General features: G+C 39.0%; 2 protein-coding genes across 2 annotated transcripts in view; one reads left to right on the top strand and one right to left on the bottom strand.

Annotated features, from left to right (window-relative positions):
- Window positions 1–205: 205 nt before the first annotated feature.
- LOC109465342 (U6 snRNA-associated Sm-like protein LSm5) overlaps window positions 206–19,289 on the bottom strand; it is a 41,651-nt gene continuing 22,567 nt past the window's right edge. The window contains exons 2-6 of the mRNA XM_019762556.1: window positions 2,673–2,734; window positions 1,958–2,053; window positions 1,506–1,533; window positions 1,003–1,075; window positions 206–884 (exon numbers count right to left, since the gene is read on the bottom strand). Coding sequence (XP_019618115.1) covers window positions 852–884; window positions 1,003–1,075; window positions 1,506–1,533; window positions 1,958–2,053; window positions 2,673–2,734 — 292 coding nt within the window. The 3' untranslated portion in view covers window positions 206–851. The remainder of the gene's footprint in view (window positions 885–1,002; window positions 1,076–1,505; window positions 1,534–1,957; window positions 2,054–2,672; window positions 2,735–19,289) is intronic.
- The window catches only part of LOC109465343 (kalirin-like), a 159,248-nt gene continuing 148,997 nt past the window's right edge, over window positions 9,039–19,289 (top strand). The window contains exon 1 of the mRNA XM_019762557.1: window positions 9,039–9,226. Within this exon, the coding sequence (XP_019618116.1) occupies window positions 9,160–9,226 (67 nt within the window). The 5' untranslated portion in view covers window positions 9,039–9,159. The remainder of the gene's footprint in view (window positions 9,227–19,289) is intronic.

Below are 19,289 nucleotides of genomic sequence, written 5' to 3'. Positions count from 1 at the left end.
CCACTTGTCGGAGAGGGGGAAAATGCATAGCTAAGGATTGGTCCTGACTAGTGGGACTGTAGCATAGTGCATGGTCTAAACCTGTAAAGTGTGTATGTGCAGTGTGTGTGTGTGTCCACATTGGATCAAACAAGACAAGAGTCACTAGTTTTGTTTTATTTTTACATGTACTTAATGAAGCTTTGCCCAAGATGACATTTCAATTCAAGTACATGATCATGATTGAAGAATACGAGCCAACTGAAGGTTAAAAACATAAAAGTACTTTATCGTCCATTTACTTGAAAGGAATATGAGTTATGGTACATGATCTAAACATGCCATGATCTAAACATGCTTTTGTATACAATATCTCTCTCCAAAAAAACTAGTTTGCTTTTTCCATACACTACAATTATTTATCCTCACTTTGTAAGGAATGTTTCATCTTAGAAAAGTGCTTGAATAGAATCTTCAATGTATTTCCTTCAATATAACGAAACTTGCATTGTGACAGTCAGAAGAAGACTACTTCTGGTGTCTTTACAAAATAAACTTGTGACACGGGGTGACCCATATGTTTGTCTTCATACTTCTTTTTTCTATACGTTGTCGACGTGGTGTGGAAAAGAAGCCGTAGCCGGCATTAAGACGAGATCAAAATGAAAGGTAGGATGAAGAAGGTGGTGACACAGAACAGGATCATGAGGAACATCATCTGGACCGGATGTAGGAGTTCATCAAAGTTCATCTCCTCCAACACTGCTGCAACTCTGAAGGAGTCAGACATGATCCTGACTGCTGCTGCTGGTGGTGTTGTTGTTGTTGTCCTGGTTACTACGGCACCAGAACAACCAGGAGGATGCTGGGAGTTATGCCTCTGGGCCCTCTCCTCCTGGAATCAGCTGCAATAAGGAAAAAAGTATTAATTTTTTTTTTAATCAGTCTAAATTCGTCCATAACATTTGTACAGTGTTTTCTCTACATCCTGGTCATTATGAAAAGAAAAGGATTGGATCCTACCATAGTGATGTTGTTTCCATTCAGCAAGATCTGGTCCAGCTTTGTGATTCTTCTGCCTTCTGATGTGTTCTCACTGTAAAAGAGAAAATGATTGGAATATTAAGATCGCAATGTAATGTAATTGCATTATCAATATCACTATTGCCACGACATTTTGTTGTCAGTGATGGCAACTAGCAACGGTATAGCTATTTTGCTATTCCTTCCATCTTGGATACAATCAATCAATCAATCAAATAAGTAAATAAATAACAAAACAAACAATACCCTGTTGCAATGCTGTGTCTAGATCAAATTTTAAGACATACATTAACTTTTTCCTACAGTATTATATATACTATTAGCTTTTCAACTGGTTAGCTGATACATGTTTCTCAGTGTTATTGAATCATACCAAGCATGCACATAAATACTAACATATTGATAATATGTAACATTATTACATGGTGTACTACAAAGAAGTGTATAAAGCTGAGTACGTTTACTCCATAATATATACTCACAATTCTGTCACATCCTCCAAAACCATGTCTGCAGAAGTGTTAAGGAACTTCACATAGCAAGAGGACACTAACAAATATAAAAAGAAGAAAACTACAGAGACAAAAACAACATCAGTCCCATCAAAAAGGTTTCATGGCTGACAATGACAACTGTAGTAATACATAAGAAGTACAAGTGAATACTATTACTAGTACATGTATCAAGACAAACAACATCACATGTCAACATTGTTCCAAGAGTAGACGGGTCCATTCCATGAACAAGGTTGATGGAGTCAATCGAAAATTTGGGGTAAGTCCAAATACTTTGTTAGTTAGTGTTGAAGCTATGAAGTTAAAGCTTAGTTAGTTAGTCTATACTTTATTTCATAATGACTTGTACCAACACAGATGAACTTTCATGCTAAAACATGTACATGTTGCACAGTGTAGATCCCAGTACCAAAGGATACTGACAAAGTCATCGAACCCCAGCAAAGTTCCCACGATTTCCTTGTCGCTCTTCATGACAATGTGGATGCGTGAGCCGATACACTTGTCCACCAGTTCTACATGGATGGGAGGGGGAAATAACAATGATTATAAAATTATTAAAATGATAATGTTTGAGCAGCTTGATACTATTCGTTGAAAAGTTGAAGAAAGTTTTTAGTAAAAAGGCATTTATATATGCGTAAGGTGTAGTCAGTTGTTTTAATTACACATTTTTGTACGTAATTCAATATCAGGGGATTGATATAATACAAGCTCTTAAGTAGTAAAACTTAATTTTTTTAAGAGTGCAATTATTATTATAGAGCCCCCCACACACAAAAATATGCAGTGAAATTTATTGACATCATAGTCACAGCTCTTGAAGGTAAACACGACTTTTCTTAAACATTTTAAGGACATGTTCTATACACTATGCATATGTCCTATTAAACAGCCAAATTGTGATTCTATTTCATCAAGAAGCAAAATAAACTTTACATGCTAACAAAACAAAATGGCATGTGCATGCTGTGCTCAGCTCCGAAACAGCCATGCTATTTCTGTCACTATAATACGACTAGGAAGACATAACTTGGTTCCCCTGTGATGGGAAACATATGCAGATGTATTCTGACAGTTAATATCAGACAAATATACCCAGAACCAGTCAGAATTTGTAGAAAAGTGACAAACCTAGCGGCAAAAGATGAGACGGATTGGTCGGATTGGACGCCATCTTGAATCTCCCAGCATTCCTTGGGGTTGGAAAAAGAGCGGGAATTTCAAAATGGATGAAAACATGCCTTTTGTAAACACGTCACCTAGCGAGTCGATTGTAACACGCAAAACAACGCCATTTTAATAGCCACTGATGTATCCTCACTAGTGTATCCTCAAGGTAAGTAGTACGTGTGCGTCACTGGTACTAGTAGTATCTCCAAGGAGGTTCAAATTGAAAAAGGCTTCCTTTTTGAACCTCCTTGGTATCTCCACAACCCACAAGAGCCACAAGGTTGCTGGAAAATGGGCCTGCAACTTATGTAGCTCGAAAACCGGTTTGGCAAAGTTTTACGCATCAGTCCCGTACATGTAGCTCTATTTGGACCCGGTCATAACATGCTATTGTACAGTATAGTACCGACGTTTACGACTCCAAGCTAGTGACGATGCTTGTAATCATTACGAAATTTCTGTTTCGATCAGTATCCGTTTGGTACGTGTAATCTGTAAACAGGTCGTGCAATATCGTGTCAAGGAGGTTCTTTAATTTTAAACGCCATGTTACAACAAGGCCAACAAAATTAAAGGAAAACTTATACTACTTTTACTAGTAAACGAAAAGAAGAAAGCATATATACAGAGAAAGACAAAACGATTAAAACCAAAATTTACAAGCAAATTCTAGTAAGCGTTATGGAACCGTGGTATGCCCGATCCACTGTGACCTATTTAATATAGCATTGAATATTAAAATGTTCAAAAATCGTTAAGACGAAAATGGGATCATTTCTACCGGGAGGCTGCTAAGTCATGACGGATGACCCTTAACACAGACGGTGCCAGAATTCTTTAAGACTCCACATAAACAATTAAGGAGACGCCAGTGGCAATCAAACCCGCGACAAGTCATGTCACACTAGCCTGGGTACCGACCTACTTAAGGCCATGTTGATTTGATTATATGGATGACATCCGCGCGCGCATGAATTTTCGGCCGTTTCAAAAAAAAAGTTTTCAACCATACTGTAAATCGTACAAAACAGTTGCAAAATGAGCAAAAATATACCGTAAGTTACAAAAAAAAAACCATACCAATGTCGTAGAATGCCAAAATCAAACGAAAAAAGACGAAATTGTAAAGAAATGAACTTGAAGACTAGATTATTCGCCAAACCATATTCTGTCCCATTTGTTCAACCCTCATGACCACGTAGATTTCATAATGAAAACAACTTTTTTCTTTTTGCAAAACTTTTTTTTTATTCGCACGCGCCCATCAATTTTGGGGTTCCCGGAGGATGCCATCCATATAATCAAATCAACATGGCCTAACTACTATCTAAGCTAAGGTTTAGGCTTTGGCTTATTTTACGTGTTTTTAGGCTTTTTATAAATGTATTTTTTTTGTACTGGTATCTTTTTTTTACGTCGGCCAAACTCGTGTGGCAATTTGTAACTGCCTGGCAAATGGATACTAAGTGTTGCTTGGCCAATTTGATATTGTCTTTGCACAATATTGCAGACACCAAACGATATACTGGCGCTCGTACCATCTTCGTTATTATTCTACGGACATGGTATACGATAACTAAGATATCACCCAGGCTAATGACATACGTACATAATAATGACTTTATGAATGTTTATCCAATCTTAAGTATGTCTATCACAGAGTCTTGAAACTAAGTACACTTTGTCACCAAACTTCCTATCTTTAAACCACCAGGTGGTACCAATGCATATACTAGTATACATCTACAATACACCGAAGAAGGTCACTAGGGTTTCGAAGGGCCAGAATCGTAGTTCATGCCACAACCGGCCCCCAGTCGTCGATGAATCTAGCGTGACACACGGGGGTGAATTGATAGATGTGCGTCTGCTGAGGGATGCACTCCAGAGGGCTGCTAAACCACCGTCTGCCGCCAGGGGATGCAACACCCTGACCTGTGGTAACATTGAGCGAGGATGCGTGCAAGACTGAAGTAAGTAACCCCCATACAGGTTGTTTTACCCATTTCCTGTAAGTGTGGTTATTTTCGGGCGTTCTTCTTAGAAAGACGTGGTTAGGACGGTAAATGCATGCTTTCCTTTTTCATGGTAAGCGCCGTATTTCTTTACAATCGGCCCCAGCCAACAGGATCCATATTGAATCATAATATATGCAAATGAAAACGCAAGGCCCTTAAACCCCCTCAAAAAAGGGAAAAGAAAAAAAAAATGGATGCATTTAAAGTCTTTTTACGCGGCATCCCATCTTGCCATCCCATACTACTCCATGTCTCGGAGCCGATATTGGGAGGGAAGATCGATTGTTACCTTTCTCTGGCAATCCACGTCTTTCACTCATAGCCTATTCCCAGAAAAATGGGCGCCCATGAAAACTTAACGATTTTCTCTCCCAATATCCTGACATTGAGACTAATAATTCAAGGACAAGAGGTCATAGCTTGAGAATAACAAGGAAGACCTTCAAGGGGAATACAAGGGCATTATTCTTTACAAGCAGAATGGCCAACTGGTGGAACAGTCTTCCTGAAGAAGTGGTCTCTGCACCCTCGGTAAATGCCTTCAAGAACAGACTTGATAAATACATGGAGAGTCATCCAATTATGTACAATCACACGGCCCTGGATTGCCCGCATAGGCCGGGAATGACAGTCCGGTAGAGCAACGAGCAGCCTAAACTGGATGGATACCTACCTGGCTGAAAGGATCTACTATCTACTATAATAAAGGGGAGACAGGGGTGTCAGAGTATACAGTGCAATTTTACGGAATACAGTGCAATTTTATTTTACGGAATACAGTGCAATTTTACGGAATACAGTGCAATCGTATTAGTATACAGTGCAATTTTACGGAATACAGTGCAATCGTATTAGTATACAGTGCAATTTTACGGAATACAGTGCAATTTCATTTTACGGAATACAGTGCGATTTTACGGAATACAGTGCAATCGTATTAGTATACAGTGCAATTTTACGGTACAGTGCAATCGTATTAGTATACAGTGCAATTTTACCAGTAACATTGCACTGTACACTAGTAAAATTGCACTGTGTACTAGTAAAATTGCACTGTATTCCGAAAAATTGCACTGTATACTCTGGCACCTCTGGGAGAGGCAGGGAGAAGTATGATCCTTCCCGGGCGGCGTCACGTGGAAACAGCCGGATTTAACGACCGTCGTAAAAGGCTGGCGCCGTCACGGGTGTGCGGTGCGCCAGTCAGCCGTAATTTGGCGGGAGGGCAGAACGCAGGCCGTGAATCACACATGAAAAATACCGCTGGCCTGATTTCGCTGAGCCTGGTCCTCGTGCGGCAAAGTGACAATCGTGAAGGGGTCACAAGTTCCTGAAAGAATCAAATTGCAGGAAAGCCGAGGAAGTGTAAATGGCGTCTGATTGATAACTATGTTCCTTGTGTGTAAAACGACATTGTAAATTTATATATTATAGCTGTAAATTCAAAAGCAAACTTGTATCAAATTGCAGGAAAGCCGAGGAAGTGTAAATGGCGTCTGATTGATAACTATCTAGTTTTCTATTCCAACATTTCATGACTAGACATGGTGACGGCACACTCAAGTTATATCAACTTATTTTATGCCGCCACCAACGCAGAGGACAAATACAAGACAGGGTAATACTGAAGTCGTGTAAAGTGCCTTTCCCAAGGGCACAAGATCGACCGGTGGCATGCATGTCAGGACTCGAACCCGGGACCTCTTGGTTCCGAGTTGAGCACTCAGTGCCGTTACGCCACACGACCCCATGTGACGGTGGTAGAACGACATTGTAAATCCATATATAATAGTTGTAGATTCAGAAGCAAACTTTTCGAGATGTATAAGTTCAGCCAGTATCGCCGTATGCAGTACACGTTTTCAGGATGGAAGAAAGATCCCCCAAGATCTTGTTCAATTTCCGACGCTGTCTGAAATATACCTGCCTTTGATATACGCATGTACTCAAGGTCAGGAGCAGGTGCTTTTGAAATCACACGGCGCGCTAGCTGGTCCCACCCTCCGTATTATTGCTTGTCAGCTACACATATTTTACGGCGAAAGTTAATAAAACGTGATATATACGTCCCGACATGTACTAGTACTATTTGATATTGATATTAGATAAAGTACAAAAGTTTAAGGTTTGACGTAAACAGATCTTAATGAATGTCTCATGACAAATGTTCAATAATAACTGCGATTAAGAAAATACAGTCAAAATGAATTGTTATTAATATTGAACAAAAATTAGATGTTCATTTTTCTTATTTTCAGTACTTAGTAAATCTACGCAAATGTTGAGCTCAAGTCCCTTACTAGCTCCAGGCGACCAATAGGCGCTCTCCTTGTCCTCGAGAATCTACTTGGATGTGTTTTTTCTGAGCCAACCTTCGTCCCAGCCTCCCAACACTAATCACCTGTCCCGGCCTGATCATGATGAAACTCCGCCATACATTGTCCCCGAGCCGTGTTTAATATATGTGCTTATTTACGTACAACAATTGATTTTCGCATGGCTACTGCTAATCCTTGTGGCAGTTCTAATTAATCTCCAAGTCGTTTTCATAGCCTGAATCGCTACCAAACAGCTAGTAAACAGGCTTTAGTGGCTGATACTTTGTCATTCTGAAAGGTTATCCGTCTTCTTTAGTACCGTGGTAGTGATTCTGAAAATACGTTCTAGCAACAAGGTTCCTCCTTGGTTCTAGATAGCTCACCGTCTTCCCTGAAAGATAAACTACTTGTGACGCCCTGTGTGTTGCGTTAACGATCCTCTCCCCTCACACAGGCGATATTTTATTCATATCTCCTTTAAGATTATCAAACCCGTCTTCCGGAGGGCGTGCTTAGAATCCGGGGAAAGTCAAGATGGATGGAGTGAGTTCGGAATGGTCGATCTCTGTGCATGTGGCCGGATCGAAAACGGCTCGGGACTTTGCGCGGGTCTCCAGGATTTTATAAAGGGTCGCAGGTGGAATATCGAGCTGCAGTTGCGTTCTATATACTGAGATGCTTCGGATTTACAAACGAGATGTCTCAAATCTTACAAAATCTATTTACAACTGACGAAGCGACAAACGACTTAGGAATTTGCGCGGGTCTCCGGGATTTTTCCAAGAGGTGCGGGTGGAATATCGAGCTCCAGTTGCATTCTATACAGTGAGATGCTTCACGATCTTACTGTATACAACAAACATGTCAAACGAGATGAATTTCATATCTTACAAAACACATTTGCAAACGAAACTAAAAACTAGTACTTGAAACAAAATCTACTATTTCACTTTAAATGAAATACAGCGAATAATAGTAAAAGACCTTTGTAACACGACAATAGACAATATATTGTTACTAGTCGTCAGTGTTACTTTTTACTTCCACAGGCCACTCTGCTTGGTGCCCACTACTCTCCAAGCAGAGGTTTGGGCTTATTTTTGGCGTATTTTTAGGCTTTTTTTTATCGGGTTTTTTTTTGCACTGGAATTTTTCCCCAGACCCAATGAGACGAAAAAAAAATTTAGTGAAAAAAAGAAACCCCGATAAAAAAAGCCTAAAAACACGCCAAAATAAGCCAAAACCCAAACCTCTGCTCGGAGAGTAGGTGCGTACGTGTGTTGTGCAACCACTCGCTTCTTCACTCCATTGTGTAGTTATGTGACCCGGACGGCTGAAGCAATTATCTGCACAAGTGAACACCGTCGCTCCTAACCCGCGGGCATCATTAGCAACACAGGGCTCGACGATTCTCTGCTTCTTTGTTGTCTCTCGTTCTCTTTCCTTCAGTTAAAGTTTTTTTTTTTCTATCCAATCCTATTGTCGTATGTTCCTTCCTATTTTCTCTTCAAATTCTTTCACCAGTTCCTCTCCCTCCATCTTTTTAGTTTCGGAAAAGTATCTGAAAATAAAAGAGTTACGGCATGGTTACGGTAATCAGTTAACAGTTGATAGCGCAATTGATCCGTGTTTCTGAGAAGGAAGCATATCATGAAATGTCAATAGAACAAACAAAAGAAGACAAACATGAAAAACTGACGTCATGTAGGACACTTGTGTAGAAGTTCTGAATTTTAACTTTGCGGCGCGGTCCACTTTATAAGTGGAAATTGTACATCAGATGGGGAAATGTTTTGATGAAATACAAAAGGAACAGTTTGGAAATCATGACGCACACATCCTTAGTAATCTTGTGGCTAAATACGTTGTTGAAATGTACGTTTCAAACACAGCCAGTCATTGAAATTGACACAGATCTATGATGTCATTCTTCCGATTGTAACCCGATAGGGGCCGAAGTCAGGAAGTAGGGATGCCGAGGGCAGCCGATGTTTACCGAACATTGTCGAAGACGGGAACCAAAATGGCCGCCAGTGGACCGCTGGATTTGAGCTGTCGGGGTTTGTACGCGAGAATTGCGGCCGTTAGGTAGTTCTCCGTCGGATTTCCGAGATGAGCTCAACGGAGAGCTTCGACGACACCTCCAGCGGCGGTGACGTCGCCGGATACTTCAAGTCAGGTGCGTAAAAACAGGCTTTCTCTGCGTAAATAAGCGTGGTTTGACCCCACTGTTACCCCAAGTGTTCTGCCGCTGCACTGCAGCTGTTGTGATCATGCCTGGAGCCTGGGCCGATTTTTGCGAGCCCCGATTTCCCGCACCCTGCCCCGCTCCACGGCGTAAAAATCGCCCCTGACCGTTACCGAATTTCCGCATCCATCATCAAATCTTCACACGTGTGTTTGTCGTTGGTTTGGAGCGACGTTTGGTGAACCGCGGCGACGGGCCGCGGCAAACGGTCCCAGCGGACCGCAAGCCCAGTTTTCCCACCCCCCGATAAACAACCGCCCGGTCTGTTCCCGTGCAGCCCGCTCCCGCTCCTAATTTTCTGCCCCGATATTTAGCCTACATTGTCAGACAGCCCGCAGACAGCAGAGGAAAACCGTGGCGCTTTGATCTGTGTGTTTCCCCCTTGTTTCAAATGGATGCGCACAGGAGAAGTCTTGGTATGCTAAGCTCCAACTGGCTTTTGTTAGGGGGTATTTCCCCTTCTGTCAGCAACTAGAGAAGGGGTGGCGAAAAAAAATCCATACCACCCTCTCCCAAACTCCCTCCTTTAAACCTGTGTATAGGTCTCCTATAATTGAGACCTGGACCGATAGCCATTATATACAGCACTTCGATAGCACAGAAGCACTTGCCCTGGAAATATCTGGTACAATTTGTCAGAAATGTACCTCTATACTAGCGAGGTGGTCTGGCCCACACCCTGTATTTCCTTTAATCTAATCACTACCACCTTTCCTGAGAGATAACAAGGGACCAACCTGGCTATGATTGACAGCTGTCAAACTATCCATCAGCAACTGTGTGTAAACAACACATACCTCACTGCTATTTATTGTGAGAAGTTAACACATTGGCACTAAAGCTGTCAACACTCAAGGATGTGGTTTCATGTGCATTGTTTTCTTCCCATTTGATTAGACCATTAAAAATCTATCGTTAAGTACAGAACACTGAGTGGATAACTGGAATCAAAGCATCATGACAACCAACCTCAAAATATTGGATGGTGTTATTTGTAAATACACATCTAATTCTAAACATGTCTTCTTTGCTCACAGTCATTACAGTAGTTGGATACACACATGTAAATAGCTGTTTCACAAGTAGATGCCTCTATTTGATTTGTAATTAGCATGGCCACATCAACCACTCCCAAATATTTTCATCTATTATGAAAAAATAAACAAAGAAAACACGTGGTTCATATTTGATGTACTCTTCTGAGCCATTGAGTTCTTAAGAGCACTGAATTATTAGATTGTTAGAAGATATTTCAGCACTTAGACAACTTTGATTTATATCTATCAATATGATATTGATTATGATATTGATTAATCCATACCAACGTATCAACCATGGCATGTGATAGGATTACAACAACCATATACATGCTTACATTAAAAGTGAACTAATTTGAGCAGGGTATTGTACAAGTGAAAGCTAATACAGCTGCCCCTATCCTTGTAAATGGCTTATAATTTAGGGGAGATCCACTAGATGACTTGAAGTAGGCATCTGTGTTCGTATAGAATGCACAACGTTACATATATCTTACAGAATTTTTTGATATAGAGTTAAGTTTTGAGACCACAATCTATTAGATTTTGGAATGTATTTGCAGATGAATTTTTTTGGAAAAATCTTTCCCCAGGAAATTAAAGGATTTATCCCTTAAGACCTTAAGGGCAAGTAATATATGGAGCTGTCAGTTTGTAGCAAATCAAACATAGCTACTATTTCTGTAGCTGAACAGCAATGCTGCTATAGTCACGTAGGGTACCTCAGTCCCGAGGTTAAGATGTCAAAATAACACTTGGTTCATAATGACACAAGCTATCTAGGTCACAGTTTACTCTCTCCTTTTAAGTCTCCATCTTTGACTTGTTAAGTGTCGGCATTTCCTTACACCCGACACATGGAGTAAGTTTAAGGGGAAGCCCAGACTTGGAAGTGGTCCCTTGGATGCTTGGATGCTTGGATGCTGTGATTACATTACACGACTGTAACGGTGATACCTTTGAAATGTGTGTAGTTCCTGGGAAAAGGAGCTTAGATGAAGGAACTGTCCATCAGGCTATGGTGGCTGTATTAAAGGGGAGAGGTCAAGGTAGCAGGTTGGAGCTAAGTGCTAAGAAAAGCAAGGGGGATGTTTACAGGTCTCCAAGTGGGTAATACAGAGCCACTGTTGACTGCCGACTCTGACGCTGGCTATCACAATATAGCAGGGCTGGAAATACACCTTTATACTATTATATATTATAGTGCAGGTAAAATTGGGGCTGTGCAGGTATTTCTGATGTCTACCTGCACCTTGTCTGCACTGGGCCATGTACATAATTATATGTAGGTGAATGTGGATTTTTATTTTCTGCATTGACTGCAACCACCTATGAAGTAGAAAAGAAATAATTGGCAATGGTTTGTAAACAGTTTGTATCATGACCCGTACTTCCTATATTTTGAGCCGTTCAGGTAAAATATGTCTGGTGTAGGTAAATGTCAATGTATGCAAAAGGCGTATTTCAAGCCCTGGCTGTACAGGTTTCATGAAGAAGAAGTGCTACCTTGTAGCGATGACGTGTAAATTAGAATGTCACAGGTACCAGGATTATGGTGCCACTGACTGAGTGGTAGGAGTGAGTTGTCTCACACTTGGCAGTCCCTTCTCCTGCTGGCTGATAATGCCAAGCTGTCGGTGAGATGTGAATTGGAGGGAAAGCTCAAGGTTAAACTCGAACCTGACAGACAGAGCCTTAGCTGGAGCTACACAGGATTTACCAAGGACTTTCCCACCAAGATGCTGGATGGGCAATGTGCAGTCAATGCTGGCTGCTATCAAAACTACATTGTACTGGATACTACAAAATGGCATTGAAAGAAACTTGAAAAAACTTGTGAAAAGTAGTTCAAACCTTTTTTTATCTCACTTAATACACAGACAATTCCAGAAAATATTAGTACAATGCTGAACTTTATTCTAGCACAAAGGTACAAGGGTCAAATTTACTGGTATGTACAACCACTGTCGCCTTTATCAGGAAAAGAAATGGCCAATTACTTCCAAATGTAACCCCGTCCACAAAATATCGTTTTGTTGCTTTCTCGCCGTTACTGATAGTTGTTATAGATAAAGTTGTGGTCCAAGTTTACACGTTTGCTCACACTCAAACAGTCACAGACAGTTTTTTGTATGTTTACTGTCTGTATCGTCAATGTTGTGAGTAAACCATTAAGGCCAGACTCTAGGCTTGTACATGTAGTACAGTCAAGGTTTTTTTTCTGGTATGTACATTAAACCTTCAGACTAACTCAGATTGATCGGGCTTTGTGAGCCTGACCCACTGAACTGTGCTTAGGTCAAGTGTTGTATATATTCACTGCCCCGAAATTGGCCAGTGTCCAGTTGTGAGGAAATTGCTACATGTATACTTATTGCAGGCTCCTTATTGCCTTTCCTGGCCCAGTTGCCCACCACATACATGTAGTTTAATTAAGGTATCTTCAAATATGAAGCTCAAGATTCTATTCTGTTCTAGAAAATCCATTAGTTTTGGAAGTCTGTTTTTGTGCTTTTGATATGAAGCCCAGAAAAATTAGAGGGCAAAGGTTACTAGAGGTCATTGACTTTATTTGCTGTTGTACTTGTAAATGTACCAAAATGTAGGTCAGTTGACATTGTTGTACAGTTGGGATGTTTTTGATTTTTAAAATAATTTTTAAAAATCGTTGCTAGAAGCTAGCAGCCACCATTATTATTTCATAGCAGAAAATATGAATACCTCAGCCACTGTGAGCTGTATATTAATTATGTACTAGTAATTCAAAGCTGGATTATTCTTGTCAATCAGTGCTAAAATGTATCCTCAAGAAGAAAGCGGGAAAACTGATAATAGGCATTAAGTATGCTCAAAATCCTTGTGAATTTTATATTTTTTTGAAAATTATAGATACAAAATGTATTATTGAAAATAAATGGAACATATTTGTAAGGCATAATTCTTCTCTAATAACTTATAGATTTTTGGGTGTGTTATCTAAATTTCCTGCCATTACAAGAACTGGTAGCACTCCCCTAATGTGGCATTCCGTACACACTTATGGTTCCCGGGGGAATGGCTGATATATTCCTGATGTATTCCGAGGGTGTACATTCCAAGCCTAAGTGCTCTCGGGCCATAAAATTCCGACCATGCTGTCTTTTGGATGAACATTCTTGGCTTGAAAATGACTGGATCATTAGTGTGATATCTTTGCAAATTTGACCACTTCATTTTATGGTTTTATAAACTAGATGCGTTATTGATTTTTCGTAATAACTAATATTTTGAAGATATTTAAGAATATCAAACAATAGTCAGAATAAAAATTGTAGTCTGTTATTGGTGTGATTTTCATGTGAAATATACACATTTACTAGGAAAAATGAATAATTATTTGATATAGGAAACCTGCTAAGACCTTCATTCTAAAACGAGTACAAGTGCTAAAACCTTTTCTTTTGACACAAAGTTATGAAGGTCAAAGTTCAACTATAGCACTTATGTACCTATTATGTATGATTCATAGATCTTGGAGATGATAAAATGATTTTATGAATGAATGTTTCCTGTCAGATCACTCACCACACGTCAGTAATTATTTATGTCCACCAATTTTCTCATGTAAAGGAACATTATGGCACCATAAAGTTGAGATTTTGCATAAAACATGGTACCATTACATTCCTGTGGTATGTTATCTTACAGTCTGGTATCGTGCATTAAGCATTGCAGAACATGCAAACTTCTGTACTGTAACAACTCAGTAAGTGCCTTTTCAGAATGCCAAAAAGTTTACAGGTGTTCACTATGGTTCTTAAGGTTTGGATCAATGGACAAAATGATGTAAAGCCAAAGAGACCAGCAAAAAGAGGCTGTCATGGCCAGATGGCAGGTACAGGTTTAACTGTTGACAATAATACCGGTAATTTTTGAAAATGTATGGATGAGACCTTGACGTTACACACTAAAAACATAGGTGTGAGCTTTTCTACATGTGTACTAGTAGTTGTCTGCTAAGGTCAATAGGTTCTAAGGACTCTGACATCAAGAAACATTGAGGAAGTGAGTCAGACTAAGTGGCCAGTACAGACAGGTGGTCTTGCATTAGTTCAAGTACTCAACAATAATAATTCAAACAGCTTGATTTTGGGCCGCGCTAACCTTCAACAAGAGTGGTAGTCTTTGAAATACTTTCCGACAAAGTAATTTGTCCCACAATTCTGAACTCACAGGAAGTCCTGCATTGTCTAGACTTGTAGGACGTCTTAATCTGATTGAAATAATTGTCCATGCCTGGAGCTAGTGTACCTAAACAAGTAGGTCTATTCTCTCTGATGTACATCGGTCCATAGGGAAAACCTGTTCAGTTGCTTTAAGCAGATTTACGGTTGTCTTCTGTTTCAGTGTTGTCAAAAGACATGTCATATCCAATTTATCTCCTGAAACTTAGAAGACAATACCTTTTTGATAGATACATCATTGGCAGTATATAGGTACATATACTTTTGGATAGATACATGTACTGGAGATATTCTATTTTGATATATGATAATGACATAGTCTTCGTATTGCTATACTACAGAAAGGGGAAAATATGTAGTTATTGTAACTTACAGCATTACAACCATTAGTAACTACCGGTAGGATAAAATTCTGGGCCGTCAGATGAAGAAGCATTTCAAAATGGTTGGTAATATGTAGACTAGTTCATGTTGATAAGATCAAACTACAGCCCATAAAATACAGTTTCTCTGTCCAGATGGTGTAATAATAGTAATACACAAGGCGGGACTCAACACTACTGATATAGGTGGAAGCTTTCTGATTTTCCAAGCAGGCGTAAGGAGAGAAAGTCAAGATCATTCATTTTTCAGCATACCCCCCAGGGGAGAGAAATAAATGGATTTATCAAAAATACAACACAAAGAAGTGGTGATTTTCTGTGAGATGTATACATGTAGGAAGGAAAACACAGTTGAGAAATGTGATGGGCATCTTCCACTAGCAGCTGTACCATATGTTGTGTCAGCAGGAAGCTAGAACAGAACCCCTAATCTAGTTTATTAATGGCCAATAAAGGGGCAAAGACTGCATGTTATTACTATCAATTAGATGGTACAACTGATATCTCTTTATCTCAAATAAATCTCAGCATCGAAAACAAAATGTTTTTCTACGCTGCAACAGTACACTGCAGTGATCTTTTGTGCTATTTATCAGTAATATCATTGGCACTCTTATGTTGTTTTTGCCATTTATTTTACAGTTACAAAATTTGGAAAATCTCCAAAACATGTCTATATGTATTTTAGATACACAATTCTATGCCGGTGCATTATGAAATTGACCCCTTACCAAATGTTACCTGTCAAATTTGATTTACATATCTTGACCTTATATCTCCAATCTGTAGATTTTGTTATTCTTTATGCAGTTTTTATCTTTATCGAATTAGGACATGAGTCATGATTATACAATTTAGCACTTTGCAACCATTTATATAGATTTAAAAGATTTTTCTGCTGATATATTAGAGAAATGCCCCTGACCACCCCTATGTCAGGTTTTATGATGGACTTGTCTGTACATGAAGACCCTGAAGTGTCAATCAAATGAGATGTGATAATTTTCAGCCAGTGGGTTGCCTGCCCTTCAGTAATGTGTCAATGGCATTTCAAATAATATTTTGTACAGAAATGATATGAGGCTGAGGAAGGTATAATGCTGTTATTACGCTCATGCATTGATTACTGTATTTGATCAGAAATTCCTTTATTATTATGTATATACATGATTTTTAGATGTTTTCAAGGACCTGTTTTATATCTTTCAATAAAATGTCATTACCAGGATTCCATTTGTGTAATATAACAGTTACAGAAATGATAACAGTTATAAAATGTCTGTTGCGTCATGTGCCTAAGTACCTCTAACTTTTTTTACTGGCTTTATAATGTACGTATGTAACGTTACATGTAGTATGCCCATAGAAAATGTATTACTGTATTACTAAGCACACATTGTTACATACTATAGTTTATGGGATGTTAAGGCTGCACCACTTTTAATTTTTCAAGGAAATAATGCCAGATAGAACGAACATTGTATCTTGGTGCACAAAATAGTTGTAATATAGTTGTAATACTTGTATTCAAGTTTTACTCTTCCCAATCTCTCTGTTTGTACATGTATATTCTGCTTTGAAAATGTTCAGGAGCCAAAGCAATAGTCTGGTGCGGCCTTAGGGAGTATGTATGGGCTATGTAATCTGTAACGTTAATAGAGAAACCCAACATCCAGTCACCAAACATCTGGCAGAAATTTGAAGAGAAAAACACTCGCGATATTGTATCTGGCAGTATCCCAGACTCCTGTCTGCCCAAACCAAGTCTGGGATTGTTAATAACAACATACAATCTGGTCAAATATGATTGTGGGCTGTCTAATCTGTTTTGGGGCCTCGGTCTGCAATTTGGGAACCAATAATTGGCATTATCGAAACCAGTCCTGTCCATGATTGCCCATAGGCCAGATTAAGGCCAAACTTTATGACTCAATCATGTACCTGTAAAATTGGGCATGTTCATTGTTCATATTGATGAAACCAGAGCAGTGATAACAAAATTATGATCTAAATTTATTTTGTTTTGCAAATGGGAAAGTTTAATAAAAGAAGAAATGTAAATAAAATAGACTGTAGCAAATTCAGGTCATCTTTTCTTCTCATACCTTTAAGTTTAAGAATATCTTTCCTTCCTTTCTTTGCTCAAGCCCTATTTTTTCCACTCTTTGCTATTTACAAATGTATACGAGTCCATTTTCACAATGTATTTGGGACACACAAAGCATTAATAATCCATAGGAACTGCCTGGAGGCACCTGCAAGCCTATACACACATGTGAAAATAACAGGTCGCACGGAAGTAATTATGTATTGTCAGGAATTTCTGTTAAAAGCCGCCCTAGAAGCCAGGATGGCCGACATTTTTGTAGGTCTACTGTAGATAGCAAGAACCACAAATATGTGTGAGTCAGTGTTAGGTGATACGTTCATTTTCCTTGTTTATTGTGATATTTCAAGATAAAAGCATTCTGCTAGGACGCAGATGTTACTTGTCAAAGTAATACTGTAATTATTGTGACCCCTTCCTTCAAAGATATGATCAAATTTGTCATTTTCTGATGCATAACACATTCCAAAATATCTGATTAAAAAAGTCATACATTATCATGACTAAATGTGTGAAAATGTTTACAACTGTTCGTTGTTTTTAAGTTTGTTATACATGTAATGTTTTTTATGATAGAAATCCCTGGCCTGATGTAAAGAATAGGAATAATCTTCAGTAATACATGGATTCACAAGAGGATAAACAGTACTTCAGAAAGTGTCCTTCAGAATACAAAGGACATTATCCACACATGGCTGCCCAAAGACTCAAATTAGTATCTAACCAACAACCTATGAATGGGATAATCAGGCGAGGGGTCAAAGGTTAAGTATGGCTCCTGGTCCCATCCTTTGAGGGGTGAATGGTTCCTAGAGGGGTTGATGGCATTGCTTAATTGGATGATGAATGAGAGGAGCGTGTTGACCTGTAGAGGTAATGTTTTAGGGGCAGATGTTGAAGGACAAGTCACAGCTGTGGCCTGAGTTTTAGGTGTGGGAGAACTGAGTAATGTTCAGGGGACTTTAGTTTGACCATTTTGTACTGCCTGACTCACTGAACATTTATTGACTCAGACCTTCCACATACAGTTGACTGGTTCTCCCAGATTTAGTGTTGGACAGAGAAAAAACTATGTGTTTAGAACTATGGGTTTAGAAAATGTGTAATACGAAGATTTTGCTTTCATGAAAAATATTGGGTCAGTTTATTTGTCTTGTTATTTATTCTTCAATGATTTGGGATTTGTAAAATACTCATGTAAGTTGCTTGGACTTCATTCACTTCAGTGGAAAGAAGACAGTCTGTTTTAAAGAATTATCTTCATCTTTAAATCTTCATTCCAACTTACAGTTTGGAAAGACAGCAAACTTGATGGTGACCCTGCCTCTAGGATGGCTCTGCCCCCTCATAATGATTGACAGGTGCAGATTGAACCCAGCTGGGGATGAACCCTGGGGTGAAAAGAATGCTGGGATTGTTGTTGATATATGGCAGCATTTTTCCTTGACAAGTGGTTATGTATGGCGGAAAAACAAAATAAAAACAACCAAAGAACGCACTGCTAAAATATTTTATCGTCTTGAAGTTGTTGAATTGATTTTCAATACTCTATTGTTATACATGATGTAGATAATATTCTTCGTGATAAATCTACTTTTATTATGATACTTGTAGACATTGATTAATTATACATTTCACAACGAATTGATATCTTTGTTCAAACTGCTTTTGTAAAATGTTTCTTTTGTGCTTTTTACTGTATAGATTTAATGCTTAGTTTATATCAATTACGTATGAAAATATTTTTACGATTTAATGGAGATAACATAAATTTTAGGAGGTCATGGATGGTTCTTGCCCATTAATAAAAGATAAAGGACAAGATACACATTATCGTGCCCTTGGTGTTTTATCTTCAATTGTATCACATAAATGAAAGTGATAGATATACTTTTCAGGTACAGATACTTTCCAAACATATATCTTACGTCTTAAACATGTCCCTGATGCATTAACTCGAGTCCTAACATTTTTTTAAATATATTGACTTCTGTACAGCCTTTTCTAATCATAAACATTGGCTTTCAGGTCTGTTCCATTTCAGTTTCAATTGTGTTAGAAGCCATGAAACGGTGTCCTACGGTTTTACGAGAGCAGACTCCTGTACTGCTCTTATCTGCAGAATCATTAAACAGGTGCCAAGCACAGCTGTCTGCCTCCCATGTGAGTTTTCCCAGGTCAGAGGTTGTGAAAGAAATCCAATTTCAGCCCTTCTCAGCAGGTGTACAGATGCTGGGGTGAGAT

This window comes from Branchiostoma belcheri, unplaced genomic scaffold (assembly GCF_001625305.1).
Source record: "Branchiostoma belcheri isolate BF01 breed outbred unplaced genomic scaffold, Haploidv18h27 scaffold15, whole genome shotgun sequence".
NCBI lineage: Eukaryota > Metazoa > Chordata > Leptocardii > Amphioxiformes > Branchiostomatidae > Branchiostoma > Branchiostoma belcheri.
The sequence above is the reverse complement of the archived record's forward strand: the minus strand, read 5'-3'. Positions and strand labels throughout refer to the sequence as shown.